The sequence below is a fragment of the Nothobranchius furzeri genome, chromosome 12 (genome assembly GCF_043380555.1).
Source record: "Nothobranchius furzeri strain GRZ-AD chromosome 12, NfurGRZ-RIMD1, whole genome shotgun sequence".
NCBI lineage: Eukaryota > Metazoa > Chordata > Actinopteri > Cyprinodontiformes > Nothobranchiidae > Nothobranchius > Nothobranchius furzeri.
In genome coordinates, this window is record NC_091752.1 from 19,173,544 (window position 1) to 19,192,732 (window position 19,189).

The window sequence follows — 19,189 nt, forward strand, 5'->3', positions numbered from 1 at the left end:
AAATCAAGAGCTTCGCCTTCTGACTCAGCTCTCTCTTCACCACGACATACTGGTACAACACAAGCATCACTGCTGATGCAGCGCCAATCCGCTTATCGACCTCGCGCTCAGCTTTCCCTCACTCGTGAACAAGACCCAGAGATACTTAAACTGGGCAGCAGTAGCTCAACAGGTTGAGCGGGTTGTCCAGTTATCGGAAGGTTGCAGGTTCGATCCCGGCTCCGGACAGAGAATTCTGCTGTTGTGTCCTTGGGCAAGACACTTTACCCACCTTGCCTGCTGGTGGTGATCGGAGGGACCGGTGGCGCCTGTGCTCGGCAGCCTCGCCTCTGTCAGCGCGCCCCAGGGCAGCTGTGGCAACATCGTAGCTCATCCCCACCATTGTGTGAATGTGTGTGTTAATGGATGAATGGTACACTAGTGTAAAGCGCTTTGGAGTGCTTACTCTGAGAGGTGCTATACAAGTGCGGGTCATTTAAACTTCACTTGGGGCAGGACCTCATCCCTGACCCGGAGCCGGCATTCTACCCTTTTCTGAATCAAGACCATGGTCTCAGAAGAGCTGATTCTCATCCCAGCTGCTTCACACTCGGCTGTGAACTGCTCCAACGAAAGCTGAAGATCACGTTCTGATGAAGCCAACAGGACCACATCATCTACAAAAAGCAGAGACCTGATCCTCAGGCCACCAAAACGGATGCCCTCCACACCTTGGCTGTGCCTAGAAATCCTGTCCATAAAGCTTATGAACAGAATCAGTGACAAAGGGCAGCCTTGGTGGAGTCCAACTCTCGCCCAACGAGCTCGACTTACTGCCGGCAATGCGGACCAAGCTCTGACACCAGTCATACAGGGACCTAACAGCCCATTTCAGAGGGCCTGGTACCCCATACTCCCGGAGTACCCCTCACAGGGCCCCCCGAGGGACGTGGTCGACCGCCTTCTCCAAATCCACAAAACGCATCTTTCCTTAAGTTCATTTTAAAATGAGTTAACACACAGGAGCATGATGTCTGATAGTGGGATGTTTTTAGTACTCTTTTCATATATTTTTCCCTGATTTTAACAGATGTCATTCCAGAAGTGTGGCTTTTCAATTCATGACTCAAAGTTTCCAGCCCAGGAAGTTTATTATTCACCAGCTTTTAACAAAAATAGTCTTACATAGATATTGAAAGGTGGAGAATAGAACCAGATGATTGCTGGCTTTTAGAAAAGTTCAAATGGTGGTTTTTAAAAGGGGGGTTTAAATCACATTTATTGAAAAAGTTGATTTTGAACATAAGGCTCAGATCTGAAATTTTGCCAGGTCACTGTCAAGCTTGACGGTTTGAGTTGGAAACAAGCTGTGCCTGTATCATTGGTAAATTGCGTCTCATTATCAGAAGTTCTGCTTGTTTGTGGCTCTTGATTTGTACTAGTCTTTGTTCATTTACTGCATGAAATAATAATGACTGTCTTTATAGAGGAACACAGTGTCACTTGATAACCTGAAGCATGGCCACTCCCATAGGTTCTCTGCACTGAACCTCTGGGCTCAGTTTAAGCAGCAGTACTGTTGCATTTTTCAGTTCTTCTGTATTTTAAATAGAATAGTTAAATAGAAATGGAAGATAGTTGCATTTACCAAGCGCCACACTCAGTTTTCATCCTGAAGTGTTTATTGTGGAAGAATTGTGAAAAAAAATTATATGCAAGCAAAGTAAGTCTTATCTTGTGTATTTGTCTACACAAACAGACAGATTAGCTCCATGCTGCAATGTTTTCATGTTCAGAATTAGCTCCTAAAAGCTGTTTGAAACAACTGTCATCTCCTGCAAAATCTACTTCAAATGTGGAGACGGCTCAGAGCCAGTCCTGCCACTGTTATTGTTGTGGACGATGCACGCCATATGGAAGAACAGGTGGCTTGGCAGGCACAGGAAATGTATGGAAATGAAAATATGATGAAGAATTTTTAAATTAACCTTGTCTTTAAAGATCAGCAGCTGTGATGTGTTTTATTAAGGTTTTTAAATGTTGTTTATGCAACAAAAATTATCAAAGCTGTTGCAATAATCAATCGGTGTTTGGTTTTAAAAAACGAACAGTAGACACTGATGTATATGCATTTCACATGATGTGTGTGTGTGTGTGTGTGTGTGTGTGTGTGTGTGTGTGTGTGTGTGTGTGTGTGTGTGTGTGTGTGTGTGTGTGTGTGTGTGTGTGTGTGTGTGTGTGTGTGTGTGTGTGTGTGTGTGTGTTGAGGTTTCTTCCTGTTAAAGGAGAGTTTTCTTCTCCACGGTCGCTACATGCTTGCTTATTATGGGGATTGCTGAAAAATCACTGACACAAGTCAGTGACGCGAAGCAACCTGTTGGGTTTCCTTACATAGGACACTTTTAACTAACTTACACAATGAACTGAACTCAGTGCACTGATAAGTAGGTGCAATTGGAATGTTTACTTTATGAAGTGCCTTGAGACGACTCTTGTGATTTGATGCTACATAAATAAACTTTAATAGGGCTGGATAGTAATTCAATAACGATATATTTTTCGATAGTCATATGGTGCAATTGAAAAAAAATGGGTCAATAAAAACTTCAATAAAAAGTCAATCGGGTTTAGACTAGAGTCAATACACGCTCCGTCACCAAGCCCTCCCATCTCAAACTTAAATAGACAGCAAGATGTTGCAGCAAGGAGCGGTGGAGGAAATTGTCCCGTAAAAAGTTACAGTATTTCACCAGCATGACGATATTTTTGCTTTTACAAGCCTGACAAAAAAAAAAGACACCTTAGTCCATAGAAAAATTTGCATAGAATCATTAACCAACTTGTTTTACCATAAATTAATGACATCAAATGGCCAGGGCTGTGCTTAAAATATATTTTCTATATGTTTTTTTAAATAAAATACAAGATAAATAATAATTATTGTTATAAATCTATATAATTTCTTTTTTGACATATGCTTTTTTTCTATGTCTATTGTATTGATGATACAAAATCAGTTTCATATAACCATTAGCATGACTTGGGCAGCACATGTGCACCTTGCACTCCATGCTTTCCATGTCTGCCTTGTTTGCCCTAAAAATGCTAATTTAAAGTTATTTAAGTCCTTTACCATCATGTTATTTGTCTCTTTGGGTATTGTAACACTGTGTGCTATTTTTAAGACTTGGCTCTCCTTTGTTTTGGCTGTTTTACCTGTGGGAGGCTGTTAAAGCACAGAAAGGCTGCTTTATTACGTCACTTATTAGTGTCTAAAGAGCTGCTGTGGAGACAGAGGAATGTGATACATTCAGTGACTCATTTCATTATTAACCCATTTTCTACAGTTCAGAGAAATGTAAACGATGCATTCATCATCACACGTGACTGCTAAAAATGAACTAGCTTAGGGCAAACCATTTTAGCTGCTAATTAACCCGGATTGTTTAGATATGCTATACCACCTAACGTGTGAAGTAATAATGCATGGCAGCATATTGCAGTGTTGAGGGGACTCCTGCTACTGTACCTGTAAATGTAATCAAACCTGGACAATTTTACAGGGCCTTACCCATCAGCTACCATAAAAGGAAGTTCCTGCTTATTCCTAAACCTGTAAGGCGTGTAAGCGTTTCCTTTGAATACCAGCAGTGGCCTTTAAGAATCATTTTTGTTGACTTTGAGAAATTGCTCCTGCTCAAAGGCACTCTGGTCTCAGGTTTAACACGGCACGGTCTCATTTCATCCAACAATGTGCTTTGCAACACCGCTTCTGAACCTGCACATGAAATATGAAATCCGGGGACTGTTTACATGCTGACAAAGTCTGTGCAAGTGAATTGCCGCAGCGGCATTGCTTGATGACAATCTTGTCATCACATCTTGTTGAATTAATTAATGGCCACAAGAGCAGAGCAGAGCAAGTCACCCCGGCTCTAAGTTAATTATAGATATGCCATGCTACCCGGTGGCAAATGATGTTGACTTGTTTGTGTCCAACATGAAACGCTGACATGCCGGGCACCACTATCTAAAAGTAATATTGTACAGCACATTTGTTCATATTCTGTTGGGTTTTTTTTTTGGGGGGGGGGGGGGGGGGGGGAGAGAATTAGCTTTTTTGCGCAAATGTATTTTAAAGGTGTGGAACTCTGAAAACTATTTTGTAATGATTATTTCTGATTATAATCAGTCACTCAGGTTTCTCATGCAGGTGGAACATGAAAATAGTCTCCTACACCTATCTCCTGTGTTAGCTTCTGATAGAAAAAAGAAGATTAAACTCTAGGATTAGAGAAGCCAGACAGATCTACGTTACACTGTCACTTAACATTCATGGAGTCACCCATTTTGACTCGACGGGGAAGGCTGTTGATGGTTTAGCATCCAGGAAGCAGCAGACAACATCCCGACTACTAAAAGCTAACTTTTAACGTTAACAGCACCACAATGAAAAACTCCCTTCGTGTTATTTGTGGAGATAAAATATCCACATTGCAAGTCAATGGTTGCGTTGTGTTGCTGTTATCCAATCTGAGGCAAGATATCAGGGAATAAGACTCCAAATCCTGCCGTGTCGTGCCACGCTCTGCTGCAGCAGACTTGTCCATACTGATCCAAGCATTTCCAAGTACGGCTTGCAAGGCATTCATTCCTACCAGAGACCGCTGCAAATGTATTGATTAAACTAGTGAACCACACCTTTAATATCCAGCCATACTAAGAAAGCTGCATGATAAACTCTAGGCGAGTAAATAACTAGCTTGATTATGATTAAATATACTGATACAGTGAATTGCAATTCGACATTTGCCAATACCTCAAATTCACTCACAATACCATTTTGATTTGATTTGACAATAATGATGGATATGAAACAATATTACGAGTGATTGAACACAATCATTTCCTGGGGGAGAGACAATTTCAAACACCATTACACCACCATCCGCCAGCCAAACTGCTACTACCAGGCAGAATGGACCCATGCTTTCATGTTTACACCAACTTCTGACCCAGCTATCTGAATGTCGTAAAATCGAGACTCCTCATTCTGTGTCCAATTTTGATGAACCCTATGTGATCTCCTGCGGCCCATTTGCTTCGAGGTCTCACTTGTTGTGCATTCAGTGATGATGTTCTGCAGACCTTTGCTGTAACAAGTGGCTAGTTAAGTTACCGTTACCTTTCTGTTATCAAATTAGTCTCCTCTCACCTCTGATATCAGCAAGAATGTGTTTTATTGACACAACTGCTTACTGGATATGTTCCCTTTTTGGTGTCTGCTCTGTCTTCTAGATCCCCAGTGAGTCGTGGAGGATGGCTGCTTATACTGAGCCAGGATCCTCTGGAGGTTTCTTCCTGTTAAAAGGGAGTTTTCCTCTCCACTGTTGCTAAATGCTTGCTTAGTATGAGGATTGCTGTAAAGTTACTGACACCAGTCAGTGTCTTGATGCAATTTGCTGGGTTCCTTATATAGGAAACTTTTATCTGATTGGCTTAATGAACTGACCTGAATTGGAATGTTTATTATGTGAAGTGCCTTGAGACGACTCTTGTCGTGATTTGGCGCTATATGAATAAACTTGAATTGAATTGAAAAACTAGTATTTGATCTATAAAATTGATTTTTCATGAGTGTCTTAAATGGGGAACTATAATACAAATCATCTTTGATGTATTTTTGTGCTGCCATGTGGCTCTGTACGGCCAAATGCACCCAGCGTTAAAAAAACACCCATTTTCTGTCAGTGTTTTTGTTTAATGAAGTAGAGCCACTTTTACATCTTGGTCAGCTCAGTCTGGTCTTGGTTGAGTCAGCCCGCTGCCATACAGCCAAGTTTTCTTTACACAGGCTTCTCAGGGACACGGGTGTCTCTGAGCACATAGGCGGGGCACGAGTGGTGTGGAGACATCTGTGATGTCCTTATTAAGTGCCACAAGTTAGTAAAAATAAGCAGGCATGAGCAGTATTGCTTTAGAGACTTTTATATGAAGCACACAGCCTCACTCTCCCTGATCAGTGGTGCTGTTGTGGGCTCCTCTCCCATCCAAGAGCTCTCACAGCAGACAGTCTGTCCGAGCTGCAGTCAGAGAACATGTGCACTCCTTTGCATCCAGTTTGATAATGAATCGCGCATAATTCCGGTTCCGGTTGAGTGAACGCTGGCGCGTCTCGCTGCCGCTGCTCGCTGGCAAACAAACTTTTTGTATTTTTTTTTTCTTCTTTTTCACCCTAGTCACATCCCTGTGTCGGTGAAAACTCATTTTCACCTACCTGCTCAGCTTGCGTTCTGGTTGCACATCACCACCTCCCTGCTCCACTCCATAATGTGGTCCAGCAGGATTTCTGTGTGCCTCGCACTGGCCTGGATCATCCTGTCGCTCATTCTTCTGTCCGTGGATGGCCTTCTCCAGTACTCGGCGGCGGAGCTCTTCAACCTCCGCTTTCGCTACTCCGGATCTCCACCACCAGCTCTGTGCCTCTTCCCCGACATCACCTTCCAGCCTCGCCGTCGTTATATCCATCGGGGGTCCCGGCGGAACCTCCATCTCGACGGCTCCAAAGGAATACCCTCCTTCTGGTCCACGACTAGCCGGCGGCTACCCAGGAATACCTGCCGAGCTGCCGACTCCAGCGTGTTAGCCCGGCTGGCTAGTCGGACTAATGCTCCTGTCGCCAGGGACTTCCGCACTGCTAATTTTGGTCTTCTCAACATTCGCTCCCTCTCTGGTAAAGGACATCTCCTCCAAGATACCATCAGTGACCATAAGCTAGACTTTCTTTGTCTGAACGAAACATGGCAACAACCCAGCGATTTCTCACAACTCAATGACTGTACTCCTCCCGGATTTGTTTACCTCTCCAAACCCCGTGGGTCGGGCCGCGGCGGTGGTCTCGCGATACTGTATCGCGAGACTTGGAAGGTCCTTCCCGTAAACCTTCCTCCTCTCACCACTCTGGAATGCCTCGCCTGTCAACTCTCCGGCCCGACCCCCACAATAATTGTCACTGTTTATCGTCCCCCCAAGTTCAGCCCTGAGTTTTTAAATGAACTCTCTGCTCTTTTATCCCATCTGTCCGCCCTTTCCCCAAATGTAATTTTACTTGGTGATTTTAATATTCATATGGACAATATGGCCCTCCCCCTCAGCAAAGACTTCTCCTCATCTTTGGACAGCCTCAGTTTTCATCAATATGCCAATTTTCCCACTCACATTAAAGGTCACACCCTGGATTTAATCTGCTGCTCCGGCCTGACCCCCTCCAACTGTACAGCTGACCCGCTCCCTTTCACGGACCACTTCCTCATCTCCTTTTCTGTTCCCCTCCGTCTCTCCATCATCAAGTCACCACGTATCATTTCTTTTCGTAATATTAAGGACATTGATCTAGCCTCCCTGTCCTCCAGTTTTGCCACCTTGACCCCTAATTTGTCCTCTACTCCCGATGATCTTGTCATTCAGTACAATAACGGTCTGGTTTCTATCCTTAATTCATTTGCTCCCATCAAATCCCGCTCTGTATATTTTACTCGGTCTGCTCCATGGTTCACCCCTGCCCTTCGCTCCTTGAAAGCTACCAACCGGAGGCTTGAAAGACTCTACAAGAAAACCGGTCTCACCATCCATAAAGACTTATATTCTGCTCAGATTTCTCTCTACAAGGACTCCATCTCCCATGCCAAATCTCAGTATTACTCCGGTCTCATCTCGTCCAACTCCAGCAACACTAAAACATTATTTTCCATCATGAACAGCATTTTTCAGCCTCCCGACTCCTTACCCATCCATCTTTACTCTTCAGAAACCTGTAACTCTCTCCTTCAGTTTTTTAATGAGAAGGTCAATAGAATCCATCTCTCTTTACCTCATTCCTCCCCTCCCTCTCCTGATTTATTTGAACCCACCATTCCGTTCTCCTCCTTTGAACTTCCCCATCCCTCAGAAATATTAGATTACATCACCAAATCCAAACCTTCCACCTGTCAACTGGACCCTATTCCAACTGTTTTAGTTAAATCCTGCCTTTCTTCTCTGCTCCCTTTTATAACAGCCATTATTCATTCCTCACTATCCTCTGGTACGGTCCCATCCCTATTCAAATCCGCTTCAGTCAGCCCTATTCTAAAAAAACCTGGTTTAGATCCCAATGATTTCAATAACCTCCGTCCCATTTCCCATCTTCCCTTCATTTCCAAAGTCCTTGAGAAAACTGTTGCATCTCAGCTCCATTCACATCTCACCCGCAATAACCTTTATGAACAGTTTCAGTCTGGCTTCCGTCCCCACCACAGCACAGAAACAGCTCTCATCAAGATCACTAACGACCTACTCATTGCTGCTGATTCTGGTTTAATCTCTATTCTTATTCTCCTCGATCTGAGTGCGGCCTTTGACACCATTTCTCATCCCATCCTCCTTAATAGACTCTATTCCTTAGGCATCACTCACACCCCCCTCCGCTGGTTTCAATCTTACCTTACTGGCCGCACTCAGTTCATCCAGTTAAAATCCTTTACCTCAGAACCCTCCCCAGTCAAGTCAGGTGTGCCCCAGGGCTCTGTCCTGGGGCCCCTCCTCTTCATAGTATATCTCCTCCCTATCGGCAAAATCTTCCGCAAATTCAATATCCAGTTTCACTGCTTTGCAGATGACACCCAGCTCTACATTTCCAGTAAGCCCAACTCAACTCTCCCACCATCCTCCCTTACACACTGCCTCTCTGAAATCAAATCATGGTTCACCTCTAATTTCCTCAAACTCAACGGCAATAAAACTGAACTTCTTCTAGTTGGCACTAACTCCACCCTCTCAACATCTGACAGCTTTTCTTTAACTATTGACAGTGCCACAGTCTCCCCCTCACCTCATGTCAAGAGTCTGGGTGTCATTCTCGACAGCTCCCTTTCTTTTCAGGCTCACATTAATAACTTAATTCGGTCAGCATACTTCCATCTACGTTCCATAAACCGTCTTCGTCCCTCACTGACCCCTCACACTGCCGCCATTCTCGTCCACAGCCTCGTCACCTCCCGTCTCGACTATTGCAATTCACTTCTTTATGGTCTCCCCAACAAACTCCTTCATAAACTGCAACTGGTCCAGAATTCAGCAGCCCGTATTATCACCAGAACCCCTTCCTTTCACCACATCACGCCGGTTCTCCAGCAGCTCCACTGGCTCCCAGTTAAATTCAGGTCCATCTTCAAAATTCTCCTCCATACCTTCAAAGCAATCCACAACCTCTCTCCTCCATATATCTCAGACCTTATAAGTATTCACACCCCGTCCCGTTCACTCAGATCTTCTTCTTCCATCCATCTTGCGGTTCCTTCTGCCCGTCTCGCTACCATGGGGAGCAGAGCTTTCAGCCGCTCTGCTCCTCGACTCTGGAACTCACTTCCCCCAGACATCAGGAACATCGACAGTTTTACCCTTTTCCAATCAAAACTCAAAACACATATGTTTAAATCTGCCTACAACCTCTGATTTTATTGAAATGTTTCTCTCTGTTTTTTCTTCTTTGGGTTTTATTATTGTTTTATTGTATTTTATTACGTGTTTTGTGTAAAGTGACCTTGGGTGTCCTGAAAGGCGCTTTGAAATAAAATGTATTATTATTATTATTATGCGGGAAACCGGCGTGAACTTCGGCTGGCCAACCAGCCTGTTGTGGGTGTGTACGGTCAGCTCAGCCCCAAGCTGACTGCCAGGTAGCAGGGCCAGAAAATCTGGTCAGCTTAGCACAGACAATGGACAGATAACCCACATGTAAACACATTTACCCCACCAACCCAGATGTAAATGGGCCTAAATAGGTGCCTAAAAGTAGCTGTTTAAAAAAATTCCCTGTTTTGGTGTCTCAAAAAGGTGAATTAGAGTAGGACCACTTCTCAGCTCCAAGCCCTTTCAGATATCAGAGCTTCTCAGCTTACAGCAGTCGTAGCAGGGGACGGGTGAGCGTGGCCTGCTCCAGCTTGTTTACTTAACGTGACAGCCCTGAACCAGCTCATTCTGGGAGGTACTGAAACTGTCAAGAATCATACTGCTGAAACTACTTTATGTGAGATGGATTTCGTGCAAAATGTCCATAACTGCACTTTGTATACACCATAGAACTGTTATAACCAAAAAAAGAGTCATTATTTGTCCCTGTTCATGTCCAAGTAGCTATGCATGAGACTGGTTTAAGGGTAAACCTTGGGCAGGTCAAAGTTTTTTACTTTTATAGATGGTCTAAGGAAGACACAAACCTTGCCAAAGACACTCTGTCAAGTCTGTCAGCTATTAATAGAAAGCGGCCGCAAAATTATGAAGTAAATGGTACCTAGGTAAGGTATTAGGAATAAAAGACGAAACCAGTGAGGCAGGAAATGTATTCAAGGTTGCTCTGTATTGATCATGCCCTCCTTCCGCGGCTCACTGAGTTAAATCCTCACTTGTTGTATTTGAGGCTGTGATATAGGAAGCTGGCCAGTAAGGAAAATGAAAATGCCAGGAGCTCATTCCAGCAACTTTCACAAAACCACAACATCCATCGCAATGAATTTGCACACTTGCTTTTCCTCTTTTTGATGCACCACTTAATGAAAATTACATTTTTTTATTTGCTTTTACATTAATGCAATTTCCTTTAATTTTTGATTAGTTGTCCATATTCCATTTACGCAGTATTTCATTCCATGCAGTTAAAGGGTGATGAGGGTCAAAATGACAACACGTTCTATTTGAAGGTGCTCTATCATGTAAATAATGCAAACTGGACCAGAGTAAAACTAGCATTTTATGTGATCACCACAAATCACTCATTAATTTAAAACAAACAAGAAATATATGATTTATAAAAGATGTTGAGCTTTTTTTAATTTATTTTTGCATTTGACATTAATTAGTCCTGATGTGTGATGCTCCTTGCTTTGCCAACACAGTGACTTGGTGCTGCCAGCTCTTTTTGTGAGCATCCAGTGTGTGGTTGCTGTAATTGCTGGTGCCTTTAAAAATGAGCCAGCTCAATCTGCCTAGCTTGGAAATTGCCAACAAATATTACAGGATTGATTCATCATATTCGGTCCAAGGAAATGGCTCCTTCCACAACAAAAGCAACACAGTTTATGTTTTCTCTTTGTAATGGGAAGTATTGGCTGTCATGTTGGTTCCACATAATTCCCTGCAGAACTCGGAGGACTCACCCACACGGTTTGCTCCGGAAAGGAGTGCGAGTGGGTTGGTGGAGGAGATACAGAGAGTGCATATGGGGAATTATGACCATCTGATATAGAAGTAATAAGAACTCTTGATTCTGGAAAACAGTTCCTATTATTAAACACTGCTGGGGTTATTTTTGTGTTATTTTCCCTATTACTGTTTTCTCAACTTTCGCAAATTCTCACTGAGCCAGGAAGATGATATTAATAACCAAAAATCTGATTACTATAATACTGATTATTACTCAGTCACTAAGAAATCAGACATAAATAGTGAATTTAGAAATACAAAATTATTTTCACTTCTACTATTACACTTTATAGCCCCACATTTTTTCCAGATACCTTTTATTAATATTTGTATTGTTTTCTGCCTCTCTAATAAATTAAATAAGATTTCAATTCAGTTTATTTAAAATATTTTTGAGGTTATTTATATCTTTTTAAAAGAATTTGACACTCATCGCATTGGTAAAAATTCTTGTAACACACACACACATCCACACACAACTTATTTACCAAGCAATGTGTCTATGGTGACATTGTGATTTCTTAGTAAATATTCTATTTGGTGAAAGATAAACTTTATTGTATTTATCCTAGTGAATCTATAATTAAACGGGTAAACTAGTAGTAACACATTCAATGTCAAAGAAAGTAAAATGTTATCATCAGGAGAGGGAGAATGTTTAAGTGGTTAGCAGCAGTGTTCAAGCCAATGGCCCCCTCCATGAGGCCATCACAGCTCAAAGTTAACAGCTGAAATAGAAGGAAGTAATACAGTTGAAGAACAAATTGTAGAAGAAAGTAGTCGAGAGTGGAAAGTGGTCAGTATGTCCTCCAACAGTCTTAGCCTATAGCAGCATAACTACAGAGATAACTCTAGATAACAAGTAGCCTTTTATATGGAGGCATTTTGTAGGCAGGGCAAGGGAGAGCCGTCTTTACCGACTGTATACTCCACCTCCCTCTACTCCCCCACTTGTCCAGATTTAGGCTAACATCAGATTTTAACCATAGGCCCTATCAAATAAAAATGTTTTAACCCTACTCTTAAAAGTAGACAAAGTGTCTGCCTCACGGACTAAGTCTGGGAGCTGGTTCCACAGGAGAGGAGCCTGATAACTAAACAATCTGCCTCCCATCCTAATTTTAGATATTCTGGGAGCCACCAGTAGACCTGCAGTCTGAGAGTGAAGTGCTCGGTTAGGAACATATGGAACAATCAGATCACTGATGTATGATGGAGCTTGATTATTAAGAGCTTTATATGTGAGAAGAAGGATCTTAAAATATATTCTGAATTTAACATGTAGCCAATGTAGGGAAGCTAAGACAGGAGAGATATGATCTCTCTTTTTAATTCTCATCAGAACTCTAGCTGCAGCATTTTGGACAAGCTGAAGACTTAACTACATTCTGTGGACTTCCTGAGAGTAATGAATTACAGTAATCCAGTCTTGATGTAATAAATGCATGAACTAGTTTTTCAGCATCACTCCTGGAAAGTATGCTTCTAATCTTAGCAATATTCCGAAGGTGGAAAAAGGAAATCCCACAAACCTGTTTACCGTGGGATTTGAATGACATATTCTGGTCAAAGATTACATCAAGGTTCCTTACTTTGTTCTTGGAGACTAATTTAATGCCATTCAGGTCAGGTGATTGACTAAACAATTTCCTTTTCTGAATTTCAGGTCCAAAGATGAGAACTTCAGTCTTGTCTTGATTTAAAAGCAAAAAGTTTTGAGTCATCCAATTTTTTATGTCTTCAAGACAAGCCTGTAATCTAACTAACCAATTGGGTTCATCAGGGTTAATGGATAGATATAACCAAGACCCCACAATGCGGGTCAAAAATTGAAGCAAACGCAGAAGTGAAATAAATTGCAGTTCCACCCTCATCCGCTGGGGGCAGGTGTCAGAAGCGAGCAAATCCTCATTGACTCCCATGTTAAAAATACCAATTTCACAGCAGAAATAAACATGTTTACAGCCTGGTACCAAAACATGTTTTTGTTTTAAATGATCTAGTTTACACTCATGAGAACTCTGAGGGGGGTGAATTTTTTTCTCACTCTTCTGTTTAAGTGTATTAAAAGCCTAAAATTCTGTATAATTAATGAGTATCAGACCCATGTGACCGCAGAGCTAGCAACGGGGAAAGGCCTCAGTCTGAGCCTCGGCCTCGCCTGGAAACTGTTCCGTCAGTTTCAGTCTCTCAACTTCGACCATTAGTTGTGCCGTTTGTGCGTTCTTTTTTGGATATTATTTGTGCAATTGTTGGACAAAATGACTTGCTGTGGTATTAATTGCACTAAAAGAGCGTCCAAGGAGTCTCCACTTAATTTTTTTTCGGTAAGTAAAATTATATTTATGTATTTTAGGTCACTGCCGAGCTGAGCTTAGATTTTAACATGTACCGTTTAACCATGAAATTTAAATGTAATAGTGCATTTAACATAATGCTGCACTTTAGAAAATGGGTTGAAATATAACATTTTGGTGGAGCTGGGTTCTGACTATCGGCTTGCAGAGCTCTCAGGAGACCTCTTTTTTCCACCCATTTCTCCCCTCCCCACAGCTCGGTGCATCTCTGATCGCCGCTGCTGCGCGGGCTGCCGGCTTGTGGAGCTCTCGAATGGAAACCGATGTTTTCTACCCGGTTCTCCCCTCCCTGTAGCTCGGCGCATCTCTGTCTGATCGCGGCTCCTGTCTGCTGCGCGGGCTGCCGGCTTGTGGAGCTCTGGGATGGAAACCTTTCCACCCAGTTCTCCCCAGCGGCAGCCCTGCGCATCTCTGATCGCAGCGGCACTTGTCCGCTGTACGGCTGCCGGCTTGTGGAGCTCTCGGGAGACCTCTGTGTTCCACCCGGTTTTACCCAGTGGTCAGCCTGGCGTATCTCTGACTCAGAAGCTCTGGTGTTGTGCACAGTTAACTCCGGTTGTAGCTAGGTTGCTGCCTCTGTTAGCTAAGCTCCCACCTCCGTGTTAGCTTTGGGTTAGCTTCAGGTTAGCTTGTAGCTAGTTCGACCGTGTGTCGTCAGTTGATCCCAGCCTTACAGCCCCACCCTCAGCTCCACCTCTCATCCCTTTTGTGGAATTGTCTGGGCTTGACAGAACCTGTGACACGGTCAAAATGGCAGTGGTGGCCACCTCCCATTTCTCTTCCAAAATGTGTTATTGGAGTCTATGGAAACCCATTGTCCATATAAGTATGTCGATGGATATAACTGAGTATTGTCAGCTTAGCAGTGGAAGTTTATCCCATGCTGTCTAATGATTTTACCAAGTGGAAGCATATATATATATATATATATATATATATATATATATATATATATATATATATATATATATTAAAAATAATTGGTCCAAGCACTGAACCCTGTGGTACTCCACAAGTAACCTGGAGTATGAAGAAGACTTGTCATGTACATTTACAAAATGAAATCTATCAGACAGATAGGGTTTAAACCAGCCTAGCACTGTTCCTTTGATCCCTACAACATGTTCAAGCCTTTCTAAACGAACATTGTGATCAACTGTGTCAAAGGCAGCACTGAGATCTAACAAGACTAGAACAGACACAAGATTCTTATCTGAGGCCATGAGAATATCATTTGTAACTTTCACTACTGCAGTTTCAGTGCTGTGATGCTCTCTAACACCAGACTGAAATTCCTCAAACAGATCATTAGTGTTTAAATGCTCACATACTTGGATGACCACTATTTTCTCAAAGACTTAAGATAAAAATGGAAGGTTAGATATTAGTCTATAATTCATTGGGTCATTGGGATCCAGAGGAGGCTTCTTAAGTAAAGGTTTGATTACAGCAACTTTAAAATCCTGTGGTACATATCCATTTACTAAGGATAGCTTGATTATATCTAGAATGGGGACAGTAACCAAAGGAAGTGCATCTTTAAATAATTTGGTTGGGATTGGATCTAAAATGCAAGTTGAAGGTTTAGATGAAGCTAATATTTTTCATAACTCTGAAAGCTCAACTGGATCAAAACAGTTCAAACACAGATGAGGTTCTACAGTTACCTCAGATGCTGCCTCACTTACTGAGAAATAAGAAATCACATTAGGGAGGATGCTAATAATTTTGTTTCTAATAGAATTAATTTTACTCGTGAAAAATCCCATAAAGTCGTTGCTGCTGAGGGCTAAGAGAATAGATGGTTCAGAGCTATGATTCTGTGTAAGTTTGGCAACTGTACTGAAAAGAAATTTAGAATAATTCTTATGCTCCTCAGTTAGCGATGGAAAAATAAGCAGTTCTAGCTTGCCGAAGCTTATTTTTATTAAGCTCAAGACTATTTTTCCTGGATAAGTAGGACTCCTCCTGGTGTGTAGAAAGCCATGTTCTTTCCAATTTTTTAGAGTATGGTTTTAAAGTTCGTAAATAAGAATTAAACCGGGGAGCCAACTTCCTGTGCTTAATTTCCTTCTTTTTTAAAGGGGCAACGTCTTCTAATGCCACACGTAAAAAAGAAGTAACATTATGAACTAAATCAGGTATTCCCTAAGTGTGGAGCTGCCGCTAGGGGGTGCGCGAGGTGAAAAGTGTAATGGCTGCGGAGCTCAGAGAAGTCTGACATATGTCACCATTAGCGTAGCCAGAAACTCATTTGTGGGTGGGCCTAAGAAAAAGTAAGTGGGCCCAATAAATGCAATTGAAAACAAGTATATTTTTCTTGTGTGTGTGTGTGTGTCCTCCGCATGTCCCCTGGCTTCATAATAATGCGCTCCGAGCTTCAGCACTCTGGCCTGTGCACGCTGTTAATAGCAAGTTCATATATATATATAATAATATATGCAAGTATATAATATAATATATATATAATAATATATATATATAATAATAATAATAGTAATAATAATAGTAAGTACATATATATATATATATATATGTATATATATATATATATATATATATATATATATATATATATACATACATATATATATATATATACATATATATATATATATACATATATATACATATATATAGCCATGCCCTGATGCGGGGGCTGGGGGGTGCGTTGACATGGTCGGGGCATAGGCATAGGGTGCGCGGCTAAATAAGTTTGGGAACCGCTGAACTAAATCATCCATTTGTGAAGGGCTAGAAATAAAAATATTGTCCTCTTCTACGTTCCTCTGAGATGCTGAAGATAGTAAAGATGAAGCAGTTTATTTAAAAGATGCAACAGCGTTGTCAGACAGAGACCGGCTATAGTGAAATTTACTTTCATGTCTCGAGAACTCCGTTATAAAAAACTCAAAGGTTATCAAAAAGTGGTCCGAGAGGACTAGATTATGTGGAAATATTGTTACTTCCTCACACTCTATACTACGACTTAACTTATTCACTGCCAGCCGTTTCCTGATCGGTTAAGCCCTTCACTGCCAGGTTTGTTCCGATGCCCTAACAGTAAAAAAAATGCAAATGACGACTTTAGTTGTCATCGGCAGTGAATGAGTTAATTCTTCTTTTGTTTGTAGTTTACCTTACTTTTTATTGCATTCCATTTTTTTGCAAAAGTGGAGGTTCACTGACAAACATAATACTTGTTCTTTTTGAAATACCAAACCAAGATGTACAGACTTTGAGTTTCACTTTTTGCTGAATGTGAAAATAGTCTTCAACACCCATCGCCTGCATTAGCCACCAAAAGAAAATAGGAACTCTCTGGTTAGAAAAAGTTACACAGATCTATGTCACACTGTAGAATCAGCAATAATGGACTCGGCCACCTTGCTTCGCAACCGCGTGAGACTGTTGATTATGCAGCCATGGGAGAGCAAAGTGGGCCTCGCCTAGCTAATCATTATCATTAGCAACTCCACAACATGGCTAAACACAACGAAAGCAGCAAATTTATGTAGCGCATTTACACAACTTGTGCTGACCAAAGCGCTGCACAAAATAACATTAACAAAAATACAAACAGTTATATAACACAGAAACTGAGGTAGCCGGCCTAGCATAGAGGGGAAGACAGTTCCAAAATTTAAGAGACACCACATCAAAGTTCAGTCTCTGCACACCAACCTCGACCTTGGGATCACTAAAAGGTTATTTATGTTGCTGTTAGCCAATCAGATCTGAGGCATTTACATATCATGAATATTAATGAGCAAAACCCAAAACCTGCTGTTTCTTCTCCCCACTCTTTCTGCTAATTTCTACTTTCTGAAAAAGGAGCACCAGAGCTTTAAAAATTAGTGCACACTCACTTTAAAGTTGTTTAACATGTTTGGAGTCACAGAGAGAAGTTTCAGCTGCTCATGACTGTTTTCAGGAAACTTGTTGAATGATTTTTTTTTTCTGGCGTTTAAAAGTTCCTGTGAGACGTTCTGTTACACAAGCCTTGAGCAAGTTTCTGGAAGTTTTCTAAACTCCCATCAACATTTTGAGTCCAGGTAGAAGTCCCTTCACCAGCAGCTGATGCGTCCTGTTTTGAATTTACTTTCATGGACCTGAACAGTAAGGCGTGTGGTGTGCAATGTCCTTTGTGTAAAAGGCCAACAGATTATCGGTGGCTTGTGGAGTTGATGACCTGTGCTTGTACCTCCTCCACCTTTCCTTAAAGTCATAGCTCTTTGTCATCCAGTGGGAAATGACACACTAGCACACAGCCCTGACACGGCCCTGCTGACTCTGCTCACAGACCAGATATCTGTGCTGCACCAGCCAATTTCTGCTGTTCTCTTTACCAAGAAAAGCACTTAAGGGCATTGCTTTTTCTAGAAATGCCATTCTCCTTTCAGACAATAACATGGAGACCGCTTTACTGGGAACACCTGTGACATCCAATACGATCCCGTTCAACAGCTCTGCTGTAAATTATTTTAAGGAACTTCTACATTTAGATTGTGTTAATTTTTTTTATCTAAAAGTGTTCACACTAAACACTAGTATTTAGACAAAGTCAACATTAGAAAGGAGTATAACAACACCGATTTTCTTTGATCTCAATGAGAACAAAACAAAAAACAATTAGAAATGTTTTCTCCGTTAAACGAAATGACCCTAGCTGCTGTTTTTCTGATTGTTTCTAGATGCCAGAGTGTATATCCCCTCCTTCGATGGCACATCCTTCTTGGAGCTGCAGCCTCTTACGTCCCTTCGACAGCCTCCTGGTGATGCCGACAACCGGCCCTCAACAGCTGACACCACTCTCCATTTGCGAGTAAAAACGACATCGACACAAGGCACCATCCTCTTCTGTGAGCACACTTTTATTATCATTTCTTAACAAAGCTTGGCCTACATAAAAGAAAGGAAAAAACAATCTTTAAACATCTCTGTAGTAAATGCTTTCACACAACAATTTTTGTAAATCTCCCGGAGAGTGTTCTCAACTATCCTTGTTTTTTTTGTTTTTTGTTTTTTCGTACAGTGCACCACCATTTTTACTGTTTTGTTTTTAGTACTGGAAGGGATGAGCCTTGTTTTTCCACAAGAGGTTATTTATCATAAATTTTAGCCTTTTTTTCTGTCCTGTTTCCATCAATTATGCCCTTTTTTTGGTGTCTTGCTTTTATATTCACATTTTTTACCTTAAATTTTCCCTTTTCACCCATTTTTATTATGATCTTTTTAAATCTTTTTTTTATTGTTCTTGTGAAGCGCTTTGTGATTGTTATACTGAGAGGCGCTGTATTAAAATGTTTCTTTTTCTATTTAAAGGGATTCTATGCAAGTTTGTTATATTTTTAAATCATTTTTTGAGTCAGTATGTGCTAAAATGGCCCTCTGTTGTCAGAATATTGCACTTGCAACTTGAGAGTGGCGGTCTGGTCCCTGTTGGACATAAAAAAGCGGAGCTGAAATGGCTGGCACTGCAGTGTGCTTGCAGCACATTTCCTGCATGTTTTAGATCATGAACACAACTGATTTGTTTAATTTAGTGATGAATCACTCCCGTCGACACTAATGAAGACTGAGGAGACATTAAGGTGTTAAAAGGCACAGCGAGG

At 41.6% G+C, this 19,189-nt stretch overlaps 1 protein-coding gene across 1 annotated transcript in view; it reads left to right on the forward strand.

Moving 5' to 3' along the window:
• The window catches only part of eys (eyes shut homolog), a 370,767-nt gene that overhangs the window by 219,113 nt on the left and 132,465 nt on the right, over positions 1 to 19,189 (forward strand). The window contains exon 41 of the mRNA XM_054750130.2: positions 18,269 to 18,436. Coding sequence (XP_054606105.2) covers positions 18,269 to 18,436 — 168 coding nt within the window. The remainder of the gene's footprint in view (positions 1 to 18,268; positions 18,437 to 19,189) is intronic.